Source organism: Rhopilema esculentum, chromosome 16, assembly GCF_057945365.1.
Source record: "Rhopilema esculentum isolate cy_ngs chromosome 16, ASM5794536v1, whole genome shotgun sequence".
Lineage (NCBI taxonomy): Eukaryota > Metazoa > Cnidaria > Scyphozoa > Rhizostomeae > Rhizostomatidae > Rhopilema > Rhopilema esculentum.
The window spans coordinates 4,568,218-4,589,784 of NC_142830.1; the positions used below are offsets into that span (position 1 = coordinate 4,568,218).

Consider the following 21,567-nt stretch of genomic DNA (forward strand, 5'->3'; position numbering starts at 1 on the left):
GAAATGCTCGAAAAAAGAAAATTATCAATTTTTAAAGTGGTTCTAAAAGATATTTCAAGGCGTATAAAGTAGAAATTTCTTTTTTATTTCAAGCTGAAAAAGACTTGCTTGAGAGGTCTGCCCGGTCCAAATCAGGATCTTTGAAGCTCTCTGGCTGAATAAGAGCAGTTAATTTGCATCCGAGTTCGGTTACAATGTCAGTTTGCACAGTTTACGCGAGAAACTGTTGGTGCCAGTATAGTTTACGGATTTGCACAATCATACCTGTGGTTCGGTTCATGATGTTTGGGAATGTTTACGATGAGATCGTATTGCACTATTCAATAAACTGAGCATTGCAGGCAAGGGGATCCCTGTTCTTTAAAGGGTCAATCGGTGTCCGTTTAATTATTCAACACACTACGCACTGATTGGCTGCTTGATAAAAACCATCTTCTCTCAGAAAGATTCCATCCCAGTTGCCATTTATTGCTGACAAGGAAAGATAAAAGGTATGTATTATACTATTAATTTATTACTAGCTCTTGTAGAAAGTAGCCTTTTCTGTTGAAAAACTAAGTGGGTAGGGATTTTTCATGACATTATCGAGCCTTTAATGTAAACAAAAATCTATTGCTAGTTACAAACGTCAGCCAAAGTATGCAGTCACTTTAAACAAAGATATGTCGCACGCAGGATCAATTTTTTGTAGACAAAAATACATTTTGCTTTGCATAAAAAACACCAAGTTTTCCAGATAATCAAAAATACTTTTTGAAACTTGTAGCCTATGGATGGCCGGATATCATTCAAAATTAACAATAGCATGTATTGCCATTCGTTCAAAAATAAAATAAATCTATTCACACTTTAGAAAACTTGACAAAGCATTGTATTTATGAAAAGCCGAGTGCAATTTTTCATGAATATAATGATGGCAATAAAAATGAGCATTAAGGAATTTAAAAATCATAAAAAATCAAAGAAGCAAATAAATTGAAGAACCCAAAACTGAAGCTTAAAGGAACATAGGTATGGTGCTTCTTAGTTGGATTTGTATGCAGCTGTCCTTCAATCTGGAGGTCGAAGAGATCGAATCATAGAAATAAAAATAAGTTGAGAAACAGATATTCATTTTGCTAATAAAAGAAGCAGATTTCTGGGAAAAGACACGTTTTGAAGAATAATGACACAAAAATTGATCAGGTTCTCCGATCAGAAGAGTTGAAAGTAAATTTGTTCGCAACGTGCTCTTCCTTTAAAATCAAGAAAATATCAGGAACAATGATAGACTGTCGTTTGTGGTTTCATTTTATGTTACAAGTTAGATGCCAGTTTAACAAGTCATGTGTTAGCAATGCATTGTTAAGCGATATGGAAACAAGGGATCAAGGGGTGTAGGGTTATCTTTCCAAAACAGATATTTGACATGATACATCACAAAAGGCATCACCTGTAACACAGTTGACTGACTCTAAACAATAGGCTAGGTCAGGGTATGATGGTATAGCTGGTGGCGCCCCGCTTGACCGGCTACTTGAATTTTTAATCAGGGAGATTAGGACAGTGGCACTTGCACCTACGTATCTGAAAATTAGTCAGTTCAATACAGTTGTCCGTCTTGAGGAACAGTGACTAAACGCAGCACTAACAAGGTATGCTTTCACTACAGATTGCCTAGGACTGGCAAAGCAACATCAATCTACAGCCAATCTTGTTCAATTTATTGGCAGAGGATACATTGTTCTATATTAATTTCCATCTTTATCGTATTGTTCAGATGTATGTGACATCCCGAGCTATCGATTGAATTTTAGATTGATATTTGATTTTGATTTCAAGCACAATCAGGAACATGGCAAGAAATCTTTCTTTGCAGAAAAAATATTGCACAATGTCTCTCACAAAGATTCAGATGCACACCGCGTAAATCAAAGAAGAAGATTATTATTTTACAGACTTTAGAATATCTTCATTCATCATATGAACATTTTCATAAAGAAACGAAACTAATAAATTACATTTTTTTCTAGATGGAGATGAGGATAGTCATCCTCGCAGTATGCGTGGCTTTTGCCTCCGCAAAGACTAGTAAGTACTCGATTTGAAATTTCATTTACTCCTTTTTCTAAAATCTCCATTTTTGATCAACGGTGCACGCATTAGAAAATCTTTATTTGACATGCCGATTAGAAGAAAGATAATAATTATCCATTGATGCAATTCAACTCTTTAAAATAATGGTATTTCGTTATGTGCTCATGTTGACTTTAGATGAGACGGTCTACAAACCAAAGCTGGAAACATATATTTTAGTGACAAAAAAGATTGCATATATTCTTATTTGCCACGAATAATACCTACATTTTTAATAGTTCAAAATCATAATAAACGTTAAAATAGGACGGATTCTCATATGAATGCGGTCCAAAGTTTACAGTTCTATAATTGCTGTACCACTAACATTGAGAAGAATTTATTCTCTGCTAGCAGCAACAGACCAAATTCACATTAAACAGAACAAGAAAAAGATTTTTATCAACAACACGGATATTCAAGAGAAAATTTAGAATATCAACAAATAGAATATCCAATGATAAAATGCACTTACAATGACAAAATCTTCTTTGAATTTCAACCTTTCCATCAATCAATGAACTCATGTACCTTTTTTCGAATTGCAGATGTCAAGAGATCACCAAATCCATTCCCATGTGGAATGTCATGTGCTCCTTCTTGCGCACCAGCCTGTGCACCATCATGCTGTGCACCACCGCCACCACCTCCTCCACCACCTCCACCACCACCACCACCCCCACCACCAATTATGTGCTGTGCACCTCCACCACCACCACCTCCTCCACCTCCACCACCACCTCCACCACCACCACCACCCCCACCACCAATGCCAGGTCCACCAGGACCACCAGGACCAGCTGGACACCCAGGAGGCCCAGGAGGACCAGGACCAATGGGACCACCAGGAGGCCCAGGAGGCCCAGGACCAATGGGACCAATGGGACCAGCAGGACCACCTGGTCCACCTGGTGCCCCAGCTCCACCACCACCACCATGCCCACCAATCTGCGTTCACCATTGTATGAAGGTATGCCCAATGCCATGTTGTGCACCACCTCCACCACCACCACCACCTCCTCCACCACCACCTCCACCACCACCACCACCCCCACCACCACCACCTCCTCCACCACCACCACCAATGTGCTGCCCACCACCTCCCGCACCACCACCACCAATGTGCTCAGTCTGCGGTTAAATGCTGTGAGGAAAACGACGAATAAATAACAAAGTTCAATGAACAAAAGTAATGAATTAGAGTATTTCAAAGAACATTTTATTGTCTCGAATGGAGCTGACAAATTCGATTTGAAAAGAAGATCAATTGATGACTGAGGGATAAACTTCATTGTTTTGTCATGAGCTGCGTTATTTATGGATATTTGGAAGATGGACTCGACAAGTCTAATGATCTAATTGTGGCTAATAAACTACTAAGAAATATGAATCAAATATAGCGTTTTAAAGCTGTGTTATGTTCTTATCAAGATATTAATGAAATGATATTTGCTAGAAGAAGCCTCTTTACTCTTTACTTTCTCTTGCGTTTAAGAGCTTAGTCAAAGCTTCAGCACTTGGGCATTGAACTTGGAATGTTCTGTAAAACACAGACAAGATGCAAGAACTGACAGGTGTTTAAAATGCAGAAACAAACTTAAGGTTTAATGAAAGTTTCACAAGTTAAGGAATGCACTTTGAAAGTTCTGTACAACAAAAAAGATAAAAGAACAAACAGGTTTTAAAAATGCAAAAGCTTAGTCAAAGCTTCCAAAATTAAGAAATGTACTTAAAAGGCTTTGTTAATAAAAACAAAAAAGATAAAGTGACAAGCTAGTTTTTAAGATGCAGAAAAAACTTAAGGGTTAGTCAAGCTTCAATTTTTGAAAAAAAGTAGAAGGTTTTGTAACTTAAGACAAATGTACGAAAAAAAACAGGCTTTCAAAAAGCTAAACTTTATGTTACTTGAGGGAAAACGAAGAAGTTAAATGATAATATAGCAGATAAAGAATGTAAGAAATAAAGTTTCGCCGCAATGCGTGAAATAATCAACAACAAATAACAAATGAATTGAAACCATTATGCTAATATTTCACCCTGGTATGCCCGGCTTGATGTATGCTTAACAATAATTTGTGCCACCCTAAAGGGCATGAGTGCTTTTGATCCTTAGTGTAAGAACACTACCCTATAATGAAAGCTTTTCAAATTCCATAGAAGCACAAACTACGACTGTAAAGCGCTCTTGAACACATGAACAAAATTGAAAAAAATGAAACAAAGTATGAAAAATGAACAAAATTAAGAATAGATGCAAGTGTGACCTCTATGGTTTTTTAACATCACATAAATACATTAACAAAAAACATTAAAATATTAAATATTAGTAAAACTGCTAAAAAAATATTAACATGAACTAAAAATTGACTACATGTTAATGCAAATGGCTCTAGAAAAACGTTTTGGAAAGGCTACTTTACTTGCAAGAATACTTTTGCTAATACTCCTTGCCAGTGGCAAAGTTTGAAGTAAAATTTGATTTTAACGCTTAATTAAATTTCTTTGTTTAAACAGTGACGTAATAACATCATTAAAAAATAAGAAAGCAATTTTGTAGCTATGACATGAGCAAATACTCGTATCAAACTTTTGAAATCATATTTACAACCAGCAAAGCAATTTTAAGCAGAATTTCCTAAAGGCCTCTAATTATTTTATTCAGTGGATGCACATAATTTGTTTTGAGAGGAAATGGGAATGCGGTGTGTAGAACAACAGTCTCTAGAATGAATATATGGGTCATATTATGCCATTTCTCGGGACAGTATAAACAAGCCTATTCCTTTCTGAAATTACCGTGTCAAATTATCTGTAGGTGTCTTCTTCTCATGTTTTGGCATCAGCCCATATAAAAAACAAGCATATTGAAGAGTCATATCGATAGAGTTTTTTAAATAGAAGTTCTGATACAAATCGCATTATTTTTTGGCGATACAGAACTTAAAAATGGCTTTGAAAAAAAGCATTTTACAACGTTTTAGCTAAAAGCTTTTTCGTCTGACACTCCACTTAGCATAACGTCAGAATAAGGGTCCGGAAGAACACGATGAATAATATATACCCAGTTGTGGATCGAAGTAGGCCAACCAGAACAGCGCAAGCACAAGACTGTATTCTGATGTTTTATGCTCGAGGAGTGTCATACCAAAAAGCTTTTAGCCAATATGTTGAAAAATGTTTGCTTTTTTCAAAGCAATTTCCAAATCGTATTGTAAGAATGAGCCGTCGAAAATTTATTCGAAAATTTTAAAACTCTTTTTGCTCATTTCGCAGCAACTAAGCCAAAATCAAAAGAACTGTATTCGGCCCATTATGAATAGCATATAAAAGCAAATGCTTTCAAGAGATTTACTCAAGCTGGAACATAAAATGTCACATATATGCAGGTGTAAAAGGCAAAGTGACAAATTAAGAGGAAAGTTTTCCTGAATAGTTAAAAAGTTATACATCATCGATTGTTTTTTAAAGATGACTATGAATTAAAAGAGCCTAATAGTTTCAGCCAAAATGTCCTTAGGGTTTGCTAATATGTCTCTGAAGCCTACAAAGGCACAACCGATATTGACTGCTTCTAAACAAGGGCTTTGAGCGCTGGAACATGTCAACCTTTCATCTCAGCTGTTCCCTAGAAGAATGTTTATTCTATACCCAGCTTTTTCTGTTCTTGTAATACATTTCTATGATAATTCAATCTTGTAGATATAGGCTATCTTTGCTTTGCAAATTCTCTTGAAAAAAGTAGCAGAGGTATTTCTTCATTCATAGGGCAAAAGTAGGTCTAAATAGAAATATATTTAGAAAGCTTTTAAAATTAATTCTTGTAAGAAACAGAGTGTGACGATTTTAAAACAGTGGCTTTCAAAAATCCGAAGAAATCGTCTTCAGAATCCGAAGTGAAGATTTAGGGAACCTCTCTCGATTCCAATCATGGCCTCCTTTTGACTGTAAAGAACTGCTAGACTACGAAAGCAGCTGATTGGAATAGTTTAAAAATGTTGATTGTGAAAAGCTACTAGGACTAATGCCTCAGTGATTTGGGTGGGTAGCTGCTTGATCAGAAGATTAACCATTAGGTCATGCTTGACCCCTTTGTAATTGCAGCCACATGCAAAAATGTAGTTATGACTTTTGACAGGTTCAAGGAAGCGTACCTTTGTTTTTGATCTTGGGCGAAGACTTGGTAGCCACGTAGGTAACCTCTTTATAATTCATACATTAGGGGTATTCTTTTGTTAGCTGATTTTAAGCGATCAGTATTACTCTCGCATCGCGGAGAGGAAACCGGGCACACGAGGTAAGTCATATTGACTTTTCATTCGACGTATCCTAACTAACCACCAACGCCTTCAACCATGATCATCAAGCAATATACTATTATTCTACTGTTATGTTATTTTTTAATTAAAGCAGAAGTGGGCATTTTTCCGAACGAAAGTTTAAAGATTTAGTAAATGTCACAACAAAAACACTCAAAACATCAAAGAAGTCTTGCATGAAGCAAATTTGCTTTAATTTAAAGTTTTAGTTAATGTCACAACAAAAACACTCAAAACATCAAAGAAATCTTGCATGAAGCAAATTTGTTTTAAGGTAATGGTTGACGGCGCTGTATTTTAGTTTACTCAATGTTCTGAGTTAAACTTTAGCGAATTAAAAAGGAAGTTAATCTTACTATTCATTTGCTCTCAATTTTCATGTGTTGCTGTTGCATAATCTTGTCACTCTCCTATACATGAAAGAAAATAAGGATATTTGGAAGAAGAATGATTAAGGTTCAAGGCAAATATTTAATCAAAATTCTGTTCACGAAAAATAAGGAACACAGGTCAAACCTCTTTCAATTGAAAACAATATCAAAAAACTAGATCGGTCAAAAATACTCACATAAAGTTTAACAAAATACTTTGACACATATATTGAGGGCTGTTACAGTCTACTAAGAAAAAGGTATATTTGTGTTATGAGGTACTCGCACAATGTTTACACAATTGTTTAGCAAAACCTGTCTATGATTTACTATTGTTTCTTTCACTCAGCTGGGGTTATCTCACTATATAGAATTGATATGAAGGCTAAAACATGGATAACACTAGATGTTGTTTTTGTATAGATATGGGGGCATGCATTGAAGGGGTTTTTCTGTGTAAACATGCTTTTTGAACGTGATGGTTTCGACAGCAGGTGATTCATTCCGATACCAGCAAGATCATTGCATTCCGATAGTGGATGTTCTCCAAAAATTCGAATAACTCTAAAAGAAGAAAATGCTTTTCTTTTTCAAAATAAAGAACAAATTGAAATCAATACAGAAAAAGCCCCGATTAGGGCAAATAGCTCTACTAAGCCACCTGATTTGTCTGGCAAAGAATGCTCATGATCTGTGCCATCAGGCATAACATTTTGGTTTCACTTGAATGACCCCTAGGTGATACCAACCTGCAGAGCCTTTCAAGCGAAGTCACTTGCCAGCACCAGTTACAAAAGGAAAATTTTTCCATTCTGATCAAACGACAAGTTTGCAGCAGCAATCATGGCGTAGAATTTACTTCGCTTAATGATTTAAGACTGATTTTCTCAATTTGATTTTCAACAGCCAAAAATATGAGGTTTCTTCTCAGCATACTCGCTGCCTGCTTGGCACTAGCCAGCGCAAGACACATAACGAATCGAAACCATTTACATCGTAAGTACATTTTACTTTTTATGTTATTACTCTAGCATCGAATCTTTTATGTTGTAGTAGTATTTATATTCTGACTTTACTTCAACATTAATTTTGAATGATAGATTGTTTGAAATTAAGTTTGAATTTAAGAGAAAAATACGAAGGAATTAAGTTTAAATTTAGGATACACGGTTTCTGGATAAGTACATAAGATATTTTCATAATTCAGCCATAATGGTCGTTAAAAAAAGAAAATATGATTCGACATATTAAAATCTGCACTCACTTCATTTAAATATACATACAATTATAGTAATAAAAGTAGTTTACAGCCGCTGATTTCTTTCATGCCATTTCGCAGCGGGGTGATAGTAAACCAAGGCTTATTCGAGCAATCCTGGACATCAACATTAACTGATTTCTTAAGATAATCTCACGAAATATAATTTTTCAATAAATTTTTTTAGATGAAAATTAAAAGCCCTGTCTGGTAAAAACATTTGAAAATGATCTGTTTGTTTTTGTTAAATTCTTGGAAGCAGACATCCTAAAAAATATCTTATTTACTCAGATACCATTTGATTGTTGGTTTCTTTTAATTTTTACTGAGGGAGACGGTTTAAAACACCAACAGTTATTATTTTCTTTATATCGGAAATTGTTTTGATTTTTTTTAAATTGAATTCGGTTTCTTAGTACAAATTTTGTATAAGCTGATACACTAAAACCAGTAGCTTGTTTGGTCCTTTATAAAATTTATAGCTGTTGATCATAAACAAATAAGTTGAATATAAAGCGAGTTCTTAAAGTAAGAAAAGCATGATTGTCTTGAGTTTAAGTACGTTCACATGTCATTTTTATCCTGTTTCTTAGCACCCTCACCCTGTCGTTAACTCTTCACGTTTAGCAAGCTATACCCCTACCCTTCTTTCTACTTGGTTTACATCAATTTTTCATTACCTTGCGTTAGGAACAAAAATTAAGAATTATGGTTTCTGCAAATGCTATTAAATTTCTTTTTTTGCAAATTTCAGACACTTCTTTGCTTCTTAAGACATATTTCCTTATTTTTCGAGTATAAAAAGCTCAAGTGTGAGGCTTTTAAACACGACATGGCCGAAGCATGCCAAAACATTTTCAAGAATTGGCATTTTATCGGCTGCACAAAAATTAGATAATCGTTTAAATACATTGATGAAGATGGCTGCATACGAAGTGCAGAGCTTGCTCCGAAAAAAGAATAACGAGAAAAAAGCTTTGGCAATTGACATATATGCTTTTGCGTGGAAAAGTAACAATAATCTAGACGCATAGGCACTTTCTTTGTGCAAAATCTCGGGTCATGCTGTATTTCCATGTTTTATGAATCTGTTCAAATTCTAAAACAAGCCTAGAGATTATTTTTAGCGCAACAGTGAAGACTTTTTAAAATCCATTTTAGAAACATTTGATGGTATTAAAATAGTAATGACAGAATGTCTTTTGAATGCCTTGATTTGTAAAAGACTTGCAATAAGGTGTAAATCTATCTGCTAGATAAGAAAAGCTGTATGGCTATATATTTTTTATTCTGTTTCAGATTTGGTAAAAAGACATCCTAGACCACAATGTGATGCACCATGCGCTGCTCCAGTATCCTGCGCACCATCATGTCTACCAGTTTGCTGCTTAGCTGCACCACCTCCACCACCTCCTCCACCACCACCTCCACCACCCCCTCCACCTCCACCTCCACCTCCTCCACCACCACCACCACCTGCTTTACCAGGACCACCTGGGCCTCCGGGTAGACCTGGACCACTTGGATTGCCTGGTGGATCTGGCCCAATGGGACCTGGTGGACCAGCAGGACCATCAGGAGGGCAAGGTCCATCAGGACCCCCAGGACCCCCTGGAATAGCACTTCCTGGTCCAGGTGGACCACCAGGAGGACCTGGACCTGGTGGACCACCTGGACCTGGAGGACCTCCTGGACCTCCTGGTGGGCCTGGACAACCAGGGCCACCCGGACCTCCATCACCACCTCAAGCTGGACCATCTGGACCTCCAGGTGGACCTGGACCTTTAGGACCTCCTGGACCTGGTGGACCTCCTGGACCTCCTGGTGGACCAGGACAGCCTGGACCTCCTGGACCTCCAGCACCACCTGCACCACCCGGCCCATCAGGACCTCCTGGTGGACCTGGACCCTTAGGACCTCCTGGACCTGGTGGACCTCCTGGACCTCCTGGTGGGCCTGGACAGCCTGGACCTCCTGGACCTCCAGCACCACCTGCACCACCTGGCCCACTTGGGCCTCCTGGTGGACCTGGACCTTTAGGACCCCCTGGACCTGGTGGCCCACCTGGACCTCCTGGTGGACCAGGACCTTTAGGACCTCCTGGACCTCCTTCACCTCCTCCACCTGGCCCACCAGGACCTCCTGGTGGACCTGGACCCTTAGGACCTCCTGGAGCTGGAGGACCTCCTGGACCTCCTGGTGGCCCCGGACAACCTGGCCCTCCTGGAGCTCCTGCTCCACCTGCCCCACCTGGTCCACAAGGACCTCCTGGTGGACCTGGACCCTTAGGACCTCCTGGACCTGGTGGACCCCCTGGACCTCCTGGTGGCCCTGGACAACCTGGACCCCCTGGACCTCCTGCTCCACCTGCACCACCTGGCCCTCTAGGACCACCTGGTGGACCTGGACCCTTAGGACCTCCTGGACCTGGTGGACCTCCAGGACCCCCTGGTGGACCTGGACAACCTGGACCCCCTGGACCACCTGCACCACCAATACCAGGTCCTCTTGGACCTCCTGGCGGACCTGGACCTTTAGGACCTCCTGGACCTGGTGGGCCCCCAGGACCTCCTGGCGGACCAGGACCTGCTGGACCTCCTGGAGCTCCTGCCCCACCTGCACCTCCTGGTCCTTTAGGACCTCCTGGCGGACCTGGACCCTTAGGACCTCCTGGACCTGGTGGACCTCCTGGACCTCCTGGTGGACCTGGACCAGGTGGACCACCTGGACCACCTGCACCACCACCACCTGGCCCACAAGGACCTCCTGGTGGACCTGGACCTGGTGGACCTCCTGGACCTGGTGGACCTCCCGGACCTCCTGGTGGACCAGGACAACCTGGACCTCCCGGACCTCCAGCACCTCCAGCACCACCTGGCCCACTTGGACCTCCTGGTGGACCTGGACCTTTAGGACCCCCTGGACCTGGTGGGCCTCCTGGACCTCCTGGCGGACCTGGACCTGCTGGACCACCTGGACCTCCAGCACCACCTGCACCACCTGGCCCACTTGGACCTCCTGGCGGACCTGGACCTTTAGGACCTCCTGGACCTGGTGGACCTCCTGGACCTCCTGGTGGACCTGGACCAGGTGGACCACCTGGGCCACCTGCACCACCACCACCTGGCCCACAAGGACCTCCTGGCGGACCTGGACCTGGTGGACCTCCTGGACCTGGTGGACCTCCCGGACCTCCTGGTGGACCAGGACAACCTGGACCTCCCGGACCTCCAGCACCTCCAGCACCACCTGGCCCACTTGGACCTCCTGGCGGACCTGGACCTTTAGGACCCCCTGGACCTGGTGGGCCTCCTGGACCTCCTGGCGGACCTGGACCTGCTGGACCACCTGGACCTCCAGCACCACCTGCACCACCTGGCCCACTTGGACCTCCTGGTGGACCTGGACCTTTAGGACCCCCTGGACCTGGTGGACCTCCGGGACCCCCTGGTGGACCTGGACCAGCTGGACCACCAGGACCTCCTGCTCCTCCTGCACCACAAGGACCACAAGGACCTCCTGGTGGACAAGGACCATTAGGACCACCTGGACCACCTGGACCTCCTGGACCACCTGGACCTCCAGGAGCTGGTGGACCACCTGGCCAACCAGCACCACCTCCACCACCATGCCCACCAATCTGTCCAAATCGATGTATTGCTTCATGTCCAATCTACTGCTGTCCAGCCAAGAGAAGAAGAAAGTAAATTTACAGGCAATGACAAGGCATATGATGCTGCTGCAAAGAACTTAAGAATTATAGATGGATGAAACCTAACGCACAGACCTCATGACGACTCGCTCTAGATTCTGAGTGCTTTAATGGACACTTAATGCGAGGATATAACCGAAGAAATTTTTTATAGACGATATGATGCAAAATAAACTTACGACACGAGCCAATACTGCAGGGACTTGCTTATAAATCTTTTATTTATTAACTTATTAAACATTAGCGGGCTCAAGATAGATTGTACTTCTATTAGGTTCTTTATGACAAACGGCACTGCAGCAGATGAATGAACAACTTTAACAAAAAGCCTGTGAAACATTTGTCAATGAAAAAGTTGTTGTGACTACATATTTTCGTCGACAGTTTACAAATATTTATGGCTATGCTGCAGTGTCGGATGGATTTCTCAGTTTTTCAACGTATCAGTTAATATGTCAGTAGCATTTCTCATTCATTGACAAGGCTTAAATGTGTTAGTACGACGAAAATATTGTAAACCTATTCTTCTTTTGTGTGTTTCTTTGAAGGAATCTGCAAGGCGATTTGTTCCAGACGTCGATTAGCCTTTTGTCTTTTAACAACACCAGATAATTTGTTACACGCGGTGTTTCATAAGATTAATGTTTTTTGAAAAAATATATAGCTATAGAAAGACATATAGGTATAGAAAGCAAACCTGGCCGCAACAAGTGAGTCAGAAGAGCCCCCTCAAAAAGCTAGAGAGCTTTGTTCAGTCTACCAGAAAAGCAGTTTTGATTTCGATCCACAACTGGGTATATATATTTCCTAGCGTAGAGTTTTCGGTCTATGTTCTGACGTTTTAAACTCTGAAGAGTGTCAGACGAAAAGCTTTAGTTTACTAAATGTTTGCTTTTTTCAAAGCCATTTTCAAATTATCATTCATTACACAGAACTTTTCAAATAAAGTTACTGTACTGTAAATCAAGCTCTGTACAATACACTCATTTGTTCACAAGAACCTCGCTTTAAAAAACCAGTACTGGCAAATAGAAAAAATAAAAAAACTTTAATACTCGAAGTAAAAAAAGAAAGCAATTGATCTTTGAAAAAGTTTTGAACTCATTAATTTTGTAAAACCCACAAACATGATTGGCATAAAAAATTTAGACACAATAAACGAACTGGAATTTAAGAAAACGTTAAGAAACTGGAATGCTCAACATCTACCTCAGTTTCTTATAAAAATTAAGTGTAACATACTCGTAAGACAAAATAATTCCTGCACAAACTTTGAAGTTCTCTGGAAAAGTATATTATTTTCGAGAAAAAAGTATGTTCAAACGAAAGAAGAAGACTGCTATCAGAGGCAGGGAAGGTTGACAACTCGCACTGTTTTTGAACAATTTACCTGAAGTTTAATTCATTTAGACACTCTCAAATCCTACTGACCTCAGATACTGTGTACACCAATTGAAGAAATATCTATCATGTATTGTGCAGTTATATCAATGTAGTTAGTATATCCCAGGAATCCATGATATCAACTTTTAAATTCTTGGCCAAGTTACTGGTCTTATCGAAATCTCGGCGATGACTGTTGATAAGGAATTTTAACAACAAAACAAAATGAAATACCGTAATCTCTACTTTTGGGCTAAATTCAAGAAGAAAGAGCCAAGAAATATTTAACTAAAATAGCCAAAGGCCAATGGCGCACATGTCTCGAACTCGTAGGGAAGCTTACTACACAAACACTTTACATCTATCAACGCGAATCGAAAAATGTTCGCTTATATTAAAACCCCTGCATACACATTGTATAGTAGAGCAGGGGTAGTAAATGCTTTAAACAATGCGCAGAAAATTGATCTAAAAAAGACTGGATCGAGCAAACTATTGTTCGAAACCTACAGCTTTTAAGGCACGGAATACAAAAAGACCCCATTACAACGAGCTGCACCCTAACGCAAAGTAAAAAACCTTAGTAAACAGTTTGTATCTTTTATCAAGGTTTTCGTTCTGCTCTTTCACACAATAAAGATTTATTAGCGCATGTAGCTCTGTTAGTATCAAAGCTTTGAATGTTTTTTCTGCTTGTTAGTTAAAAAATCACGTTTCAGTTTCAATTTCATTTCAAACCACCGCAATCAGAACTGCACAAAATTGAAAACGGCATCAATTTAATACCATTAACAATTAAAGCAAACCTTAAATTCGCGTTAACATAAGCCTCTTGTTATCAAGTAAATTGTTACCACGGTAAATATTACCTGCATTATTTTCGTGTAACAAGGTATATAGCTGCTCTAGATGCGAAGGTTTTCTTAAAAAATGATCAATAAGTAAGAGAAAACAAAAACCGACCAAGAGGATACAATGGAGAAGTAATCTGTGACAAAAATTCTACCAAGAGTATAGTTAGGTGTTAAACATTAACTGTTTTTCAGACAAGAACAACCTAACAAAAGCTTCTATCCAGCTTCATGAACTTATATGAATAAAGAAAAGGTCACAATAGCAGTCTTCATGAACTTACTTTGAAAAAACGTAAGATACTACTAAAATGGTAGGATTCGAGCAAAGCCCACAACTTGTGTGAAAAGAAACTACTTATATCCCATGTGTAGCATCATTTCATGGAGGATATATAAAAAAGCTGACTATTCAAATAACTTTCGTAGAGGGAAATGAAGACTTCAAAACTTCGATAGCAAACGAGGCAAGAATTAGTATGTGTTGCAAGGCCTTTAGTTCACACTACAAATGAAAACGGAGTCAAACTAATCCGTTTTTGCCTTGCGTTCACACTACTCTGCTAAGAAAACGGAGACGTTTGAAAACGCTAATCAAAACGGATACTTTCGAATACGGTGGGTATTGAATACGCTCCGTTTTCAGTGTGAACACCAAAAACGGAGATTTTTGAATACAGCAACAACGGCAACAAAGTTTATGCTTTCTAGCACAAAAAATCTAAAAATTTTGAAATTGAGAATTCACAATGGACTGGTAGCTGTTACCAACAAAGTTTTTCACGATTTGCTTTTATTCAATTTCATTCATAATGACGCCAATTTGCTGAGGATTCGTGAACGCAACTTTTCAAAAATGAGGCCACCAATTGCGTTTTTGTTGGAGCAGTGTAAGCGGTTAAGTGTGAACGGACAGCGTTTTCATCAACGAAAACGGAGCGAAACGAATACGGAGTAGTGTGAACGGAGCCTAAGCTCGAGCATTGAAATGAAAAGGATGGGTACAGGAAGCTTGAAAGAAGATTACTAGTAACTTGCTTGCACATAGGCTGCAGACAGACTTGCTTGCACATAGAGAGAGAGAGAGAGAGAGAGAGAGAGAGAGAGAGAGAGAGAGAGAGAGAGAGAGAGAGAGAGAGAGAGAGAGAGAGAGAGAGAGAGAGAGAGAGAGAGAGAGAGAGAGAGAGAGAGAGAGAGAGAGAGAGAGAGAGAGAGAGAGAGAGAGAGAGAGAGAGAGAGAGAGAGAGAGAGAGAGAGAGAGAGCACTAAATCTGCTAAAAGCTTCACTTTCTCTCTAAAGCAGCACAAATTTGGGGTCAGACGTCATAAATAATATTAATAACTTAGATGTAATGTTGCTTAAAACCACTGAAATTAGAAGTTTTCCATAAACACAAGTCTTTATGATTCTCTGATTATCAATGATTTAGAAAATGTGCTGGGCATAGTTGTTGATCTTCATTATTAGTTTCCCATGCAAAAAATGCGCCCTCTCAGTTGAACATAACAGGAAAAATTAAAAAAGGCCATTCTATACAGCGTAAAAAAAGGGAATGTGTCATATCATTCTTTAGTAGCACTTTGCTTGACTGAAATCACTTCATGTAAATAAACATTATAGTTGCTGGCTATGACAGATGTAAAAATATTTTAAAAAGGCTATCTTCGAAAAAAAGCTTCTAAAGCATCTAGATTGTTAATTGCTAATTTCTGGTGTGTAGCCTGGTCAGGACATTAGCAGTAAATCTTCCGTGTTGCAAATGCAACGTCTTTTCTGTTCGCGCCGTTTAAAAGGAATGTAGGGATGGAAAGTAAATTAGCATATTTTAATTAATAGGGGAAAGAATGGGATGTTTTTTTCAATCTTTCCCAACATACATACGCAAAATTGTTAATGACGGACAAAAAACAGTATAGTTTAGAGAAAGAATCTTCAGAGTGTCATATAACTTCCAAAGGTTATGTTAGAAAGAATGGCGCATTTGAGCGATTATTTGTTTTAGACCAGCTAGTAAAAGCTAAGCCCTGAAATAATCAAATATTACACTATAGAAAACAGATTATTTGTCTACATGTCAGGAATTTGACTTTTACGTAGACGTTTTACGTTAGCTATTTGGGCGTCAAATGATGATTAAAGACAACTCATTTGTCTGCGTTGCCTGGACGTGTTTCCTTCTGCATTGTAGGGCCTATTATGATAGAGGTATGTCTTTTCCGCCACTATGGTTGGCGCTAATGTTACCAGAGAGAATCATTCTCTTATAACGGTAAAAAAGGGGCGGTCTATCAAGTCAAACATTTCATCCCATTCATTACAATTTGGTAAGCACAATTGGAGGGAGCTGCGGCCTCCCACCACCCTAATTCGACGGTCCGGCAATCAGTAGAGAAACTTGCCAACATGCAAATTTCGTCAGCTAGGCTAGCCCAATTACTCGACCAAAGATTGATACATCTGTAAGGACATTATTCAATTATTCTTCGAATTCTGAGAAAGGTTTTACATTAAAAACTTTAACCCCAGTGTTTCTCAAGGGCCGTACTAGCCATTAAGATAGGATTCAACAAAGATTCAGGCAAGAAAAGTAAAATATCGTAAAAAGGAAAAAAATAGTGATTGGCAACTAGTCGTTTTTTGTGGATTTAAAGAGCGTTTCATGTAAAAATCTTCTTCCTGTATCAAATATTGAAGGGAATATGACTATTTAAAAATATTTACAGAGGATAGCTATATAATATATTTTCCTATTTTTAACGAAGAAGGTTAATCGTCGTGTCAATTGGGCTGGATTTTTAATAGTGAAGAAGATTAGAAGGCCCAGAAAAATCTTACATATATAAAACTAACAAATCATACACAAAAATACATCTTTACGATAATTTGAATAGTAAAATTTTTCAAATTTCTGATTAAAGAATAGAAAGTAGCATTGATTTTGCCATCAAGAGTACCTGGTTATTTTAGAAAGTTAACACGTAGTAAATGATGCCAACTTGGCTAGACATAATCAAAGAAAAGCAGGTTCGGGGGCATTAAGACTAACTCATTTTAATTATATATTAGCAACCAGTACAAGTCATTGCCTTCTGGTAAAATAATGTACGAGCCATTGGTTCTAAAAGAAAACGTACCATAGCTAAACTGGTTGGCTGTTGAACTGTGCAGCACAAACGCAAAAACAGGAGTGCAGGCATTACCTCTGCATTGACCCCTAATTTGGTACCAGCTGCTTGTGATCAGGTTGACTAGCTTGAATTCGATTTCATTGCATACTCAAACGCAAGCTTCAGCCACTGCGGTAAAGACACACATTGAACAGAAGAATCGACGTACGGAGTTTTACTAAAGGTATGTTTACTAAATAATTGACTTACTAATTGCACTGTTTATTTTCATTAATTTCTCAATTCACATAAGTTCGACGGATTTGCGTTTAAAAACTTTCTTTCAAATGATTTTTGAAAATATGACTAAAACGGTTCATTAAAAATGAAGAAAAGATGCGTATACGGCAAATGTATGATTTTATAAAAAGAAACTAAAACATTAAGAAATAACAGAACCCTACTCATGATCTATACTGAATCGTTCATCTATCCGTAGTTTTCAAAAATCGCTCTACAGCCAGGGGCAGACAAAATCCCAAACCAATTTCATATCCTTAGCAAACAAAAAATAACAACCGTTTTGAAACCTCATTATTCATAATTTCGTCTTGCGCCTGACTTTTAGATGTTTTTTTTAAATATAATAGATCTGTGTTGATTTTCTTTGCGTTTGGATTTTATGATTTTTACCTGCCAAAAAGGAAGGGGAGTCTACTCCTGAACCCAAGATACAAGAAATGGTTTAATATAATGAGTATTTCCTGAAAAACTCAAGTTTTACTGCATGTATTTAATGCAAGTGGAAAAAATATTCCCACGGCCATGGTCTTACCTAGAACTGTTTTCCTATGTTTTATTGAAACTAGCAAAGCTAGTCGCGATTACAAATTAAACATAATGATTTTTAAAGCCCTAGACCAATGTTTATAAGAGAGCTAGCTATCATATATCATAAAAAAAGTTTTCTACTATCAAAGATCTGAGAATCGCATCAGTCAAAACTGTTTTGAAAGTCAAAAAATCCTATCAGACGAAAAATTCGAAAATTCGAAAAAATTACAGCTTGTGGTCCAGGACTTCTCGAAAGCACTAAAAGCTCATTGCAATTTTTGGTATTCTCTTCACATATTTTTAGGCAATAAATCACGTGATATATCATCTATGAACAGGGAGAATCACCCTCGAGACTAGGGAAAAATGTAACAACGCCAAAAAAGAACTGGAAAGGAACCCCTCTTTAAAAGAAAAACTACTATCTCAGCACTTACAAACAAACATCTAGAAATTTTTTCATCGAAGATTTATTCGTTGGATGTTTTTAAAGAAAATAATCGCCGATAATTTCAGCCTGCGTGGCTTCTAGGCTCAAAGAGTGTCAAGAGAACATTGAAAACTGCCAATCTGTGTATTCTGAAGTGAAATTTCTAACGATAGCTTTGAAGAACACAATGAACGATGATTGCAAGGGGTATTCTAAAAAACATTTGAATGCTGCTGTGCTGTCTAGCCATATATTAATAATTGTTCGGTGATCCGCAAGGGCTGTGAAGGGGTCAGTGAAGCTGGTAGGTGGATCAGCTACCATTTACAGGTGCCAATGGTCAGGGCACCTGTTGAAATCAGTGGTCTGTTAAGGTCTATGAGCAATTTCCAGGTACCAGCTGTGTTCAACTTACAGGTAGACTATGTAATTGAACAGCCCCTCTATTCTCAACATAAAGGTCTTCTAACATTGTCTAAAGGATAGCGGCTAGTGCAGGCGACTGTTGAAGCATACGGACTTACTTGTCTTATAGAAGGTAATTGACTACATAGTCATCATTCAAGTAGTATAGCGATCCTTTCTTTTCCATTTCAAGGAATTTACTGTATTTTATAGTATTCTACTTTTGTATTTCATTCAGGTGTATATGCAGCTACTGTGTGAGTTTAGTGTAATTTGAACTTTAAGTGAAATCTTTTATTAGTTTCAGCAATCAATTAGATATGACAGCAGTTTTATTTTTTCATGCAATTATAATTCTCAAAAAACAGAAGCTAATAGTTCGGAGCAATTCAAATGCGTTTTCTAAATTAAAGCAAGCTTTATTTTCACACATTTTAAACACATTATACTAACTCGAACGATACGACGTGGTTATTAAATACTGCAGAATTTCCCAACATGGGACTGTTTGATTTGTTTTAAGAACTTGATTAATGAGATGTTTATTTATTTTAGAAAAATGTGGCTAAAGATCTCAATCGTTGTCTTGGCAGTCGCCTCAGTGGCATACGCCCGAAGCATCGAAAGTAAGTCATTCGTAATGTTTTGCGTCGTAATGCTTTTCGCCACTATGCACACATTCGTAATGTTTTGCGTCGTAATGCTTTTCGCCCTTTGCACACATTTCGGCTATATGCATCAGAATGAATCTTCAAGTACAATTTATACAGTGTTTAGCACTTCCATATAATCTTTACTTTTTGGAACATACATTCTCAGTTTATATAATGTAATGTAATGATTACTTATATAATAACGGGAACCAGCAAACAAACTCCAAAAGTCTTGAGTTACATTCAGACATCTGGTCGTGTTCTTCAGATTATAACTAAAGGTATCGTTAGGACATACCATTAGAAATTAAAGTAGCAAAAATGTTATAAACATTTTGAATGAATACCTTTTGTAGTTCTGTGAATTGAAACCACCGACCTGCAAGAAAATGATAAATGAAGTTGATGATAAAAAGCATATTTCACTTGCAAATATATGAAATCGAGACTAGACAAGTACATTTGGCAATCGTTTATTAAAAAACGCTGCAATAACAACCATTTATTACATCAGCAGAAATAAAACAATCATGAGAATGCATATTAAAGAGATTTTCAACTGGAAACGCGAACGGCATTAGAGTAGCTTTTCTAGACCAAAATAGTACGATACTCGATTGGAATGAACAGTTTGAAAAGATACGTTTTAAATTGAAACATTATTGAAATGATACGCGATCGATCATTTGAAACTAACAACTTCAACCTTTATGTTTAGATGGAATGAAAAGACAAGGAGTCTGTCCAGCACAATGCGCAATTAACTGCGCTCCAGTCGTCTGTGCTCCAGTTTGTTGTGCCCCACCACCACCACCACCACCACCAGGCCCACCAGGACCACCAGGACCAAACGGACCCCCAGGACCACCAGGACCTAACGGACCACCAGGACCAGGAGGACCTCCAGGAGGACCAGGACCCGCTGGACCACCCGGACCAGCAGGAGCCCCAGCTGGACCACCAGGACCTGCTGGAAACCCAGGACCACTTGGACCCCCAGGAGGACCAGGACCACAAGGACCACCCGGACCTCCAGGACCACCTGGACCACCTGGACGACCAGGACCCCCAGCTCCACCACCACCACCACCACCATGCCCACTTATCTGCCAGACCGTATGCACACCTGCCTGTCCTCCAGCATGCCCATGCAGAAAGAGAAAGTAAATTCAACGAAACAATTCTTCGAAATACAAACATTCTTTTCGCTTTGGCTTTAGGAACTGCTGCTGACCAGGAACACTTGTTTTAGTAAATTTAAATCGACAAATCTGATTATCAGATGCTACAAAATTATGTGTCCTTTAAGAGAAGCATGTCTATAGCAAAAAACATGACTATGCACAACAGCCTACAACCTCAATTTGAACAATCACAATAACAAATAATCACCGTAAACTTATTGCACACTACCTGTCATTAAAATCAAGTGCCATACTTAGTGTTAGGCTATAACCGTTAATTTATTTGATTTAACTCATATACCTTTACGTTGAATACTTGGTTTCTTTTCTCAAATACTCCTTCTTGCAATGCCTTGGTTGCCGATCTAGATGCCAGTAACTCTAAAACTTCCCTCAATACTTGATAGCCTTTGGCAACACTTGAAGAACAATTTATTACTCTTACAATATTTTGCTAAACGGTTTCTGATAAAAACAAAAACAATGTTAAAAGATTGCTAAAATGTTGCACAAATATTCTCTTTAGTCGAAATTTTTGCTCTGGTTTTTCCGATTACAAAATTGAAAATACAAGTAGGGCTAGAAAGAGTACAGGAAAAATGCAAGCAATGCAGTTTGCCCCGGCAAACGTACACGTTTGGAAGCGTCTTTGGGTGCGGTGCATAAAACACGATTGGGATAGGTGTAATGAATTCCATTAACCTCTTTCTCGGTTAATCTTGATGGCCTCTTTTTTCAAATAAGCCCTCAGTGAAACGCAATATCCTTTAAGCAATGACTTATGGGTACTGGGCCATTATGCCCAATGTCTACTGTGGTAACTTCCCGGAAAAGCTATTTCTAAAAAAGGGATAGGAGCCCAGTTCTTTGAAATGGAAGACAGTTGTCAGTTGAATAATAGTTAGATGGCAAGGTAGTCAATGTGTACTGCAAGCAAGCTGTACTTG

The 21,567-nt window shown here is 39.0% G+C and overlaps 2 protein-coding genes and 1 long non-coding RNA gene across 5 annotated transcripts in view; 2 read left to right on the plus strand and 1 right to left on the minus strand.

Annotated features, from left to right (window-relative positions):
• The first annotated feature begins 1,453 nt into the window (after window positions 1-1,453).
• On the plus strand, window positions 1,454-12,294 carry LOC135682079 (uncharacterized). Its single transcript, XM_065196803.2, has 6 exons — window positions 1,454-1,634; window positions 2,013-2,070; window positions 2,664-3,253; window positions 6,352-6,409; window positions 7,709-7,798; window positions 9,360-12,294. The coding sequence occupies exons 2-6, from the start codon at window positions 2,013-2,015 to the stop codon at window positions 11,765-11,767; spliced, it is 3,204 nt and encodes a 1,067-aa protein (XP_065052875.2). The 5' UTR covers window positions 1,454-1,634; the 3' UTR covers window positions 11,768-12,294.
• Window positions 6,291-21,567, minus strand: part of LOC148958226 (uncharacterized) — a 31,865-nt gene continuing 16,588 nt past the window's right edge. The window contains exons 3-4 of one of the 2 annotated variants that reach the window (XR_016144694.1): window positions 19,784-19,815; window positions 6,291-7,366 (exon numbers count right to left, since the gene is read on the minus strand). This is a non-coding gene — a long non-coding RNA (uncharacterized LOC148958226). Of the gene's footprint in view, window positions 7,367-11,932; window positions 19,816-21,567 lie in introns of those variants that run through there. The other variant, XR_016144693.1, reaches the window with a different exon arrangement.
• Window positions 17,289-20,933, plus strand: LOC148958227 (uncharacterized). 2 transcript variants are annotated; one of them, XM_089113182.1, is made up of 3 exons: window positions 17,289-17,358; window positions 19,339-19,409; window positions 20,155-20,933. In XM_089113182.1, exons 2-3 carry the CDS (start codon window positions 19,343-19,345, stop codon window positions 20,601-20,603), a joined length of 516 nt encoding a protein of 171 aa, XP_088969308.1. In that variant the 5' UTR covers window positions 17,289-17,358; window positions 19,339-19,342; the 3' UTR covers window positions 20,604-20,933. The 2 variants fall into 2 exon arrangements, with proteins under 2 accessions (XP_088969308.1, XP_088969309.1); XM_089113183.1 differs by lacking the exon at window positions 17,289-17,358 and adding an exon at window positions 18,847-18,916.